The 405-nt window shown below is 34.1% G+C and overlaps 1 protein-coding gene across 1 annotated transcript in view; it reads left to right on the plus strand.

The window, feature by feature from the left end:
• The window catches only part of LOC105315053 (suppressor protein SRP40-like), a gene marked incomplete at its 3' end in the record, with an annotated part of 5,378 nt that extends 5,219 nt beyond the window's left edge, over positions 1 to 159 (plus strand). The window contains exon 8 of the mRNA XM_011409550.1: positions 3 to 159. Within this exon, the coding sequence (XP_011407852.1) occupies positions 3 to 159 (157 nt within the window). The remainder of the gene's footprint in view (positions 1 to 2) is intronic.
• Positions 160 to 405: the final 246 nt, after the last annotated feature.

The following is a 405-nucleotide window of genomic DNA, read 5'->3' on the forward strand; positions in this document are numbered from 1 at the left end:
AGGGAATGGATGAAGATGAGGAGCAGCAAGTGGAATTGTCAGAGAACCGTACTCTCTCACAATTGTTTGCCAGCATGATGACTGCTGCTGGGCAGGTGGCTGCAAGAAGCATTCAGCGTGGTAGATATTGCAAGGAAATAATCATATATGGAGTTATCTGTAATTTTGAATCAAATGAAGCTTCATTATGTAAATTGATCTTGAACTTCGAACGTGGAGACTCAAAAATAATTAAGTATATGGATGAAATACACATAGATCAACCACAATTCAGTAGTATTGATAGAATGATTTTATATGCTGTGAATGAGTTATTTAATCATTGATTATTGTAACAAATAGTTCTCACATGATTTTTTGCTTTTATTATTTATGGTCAAGTTGATCAATACACATCAACTGTAT

Source organism: Amphimedon queenslandica, unplaced genomic scaffold (assembly GCF_000090795.2).
Source record: "Amphimedon queenslandica unplaced genomic scaffold, v1.1 AMPQUscaffold_11904, whole genome shotgun sequence".
Taxonomy (NCBI): Eukaryota; Metazoa; Porifera; class Demospongiae; order Haplosclerida; family Niphatidae; genus Amphimedon; species Amphimedon queenslandica.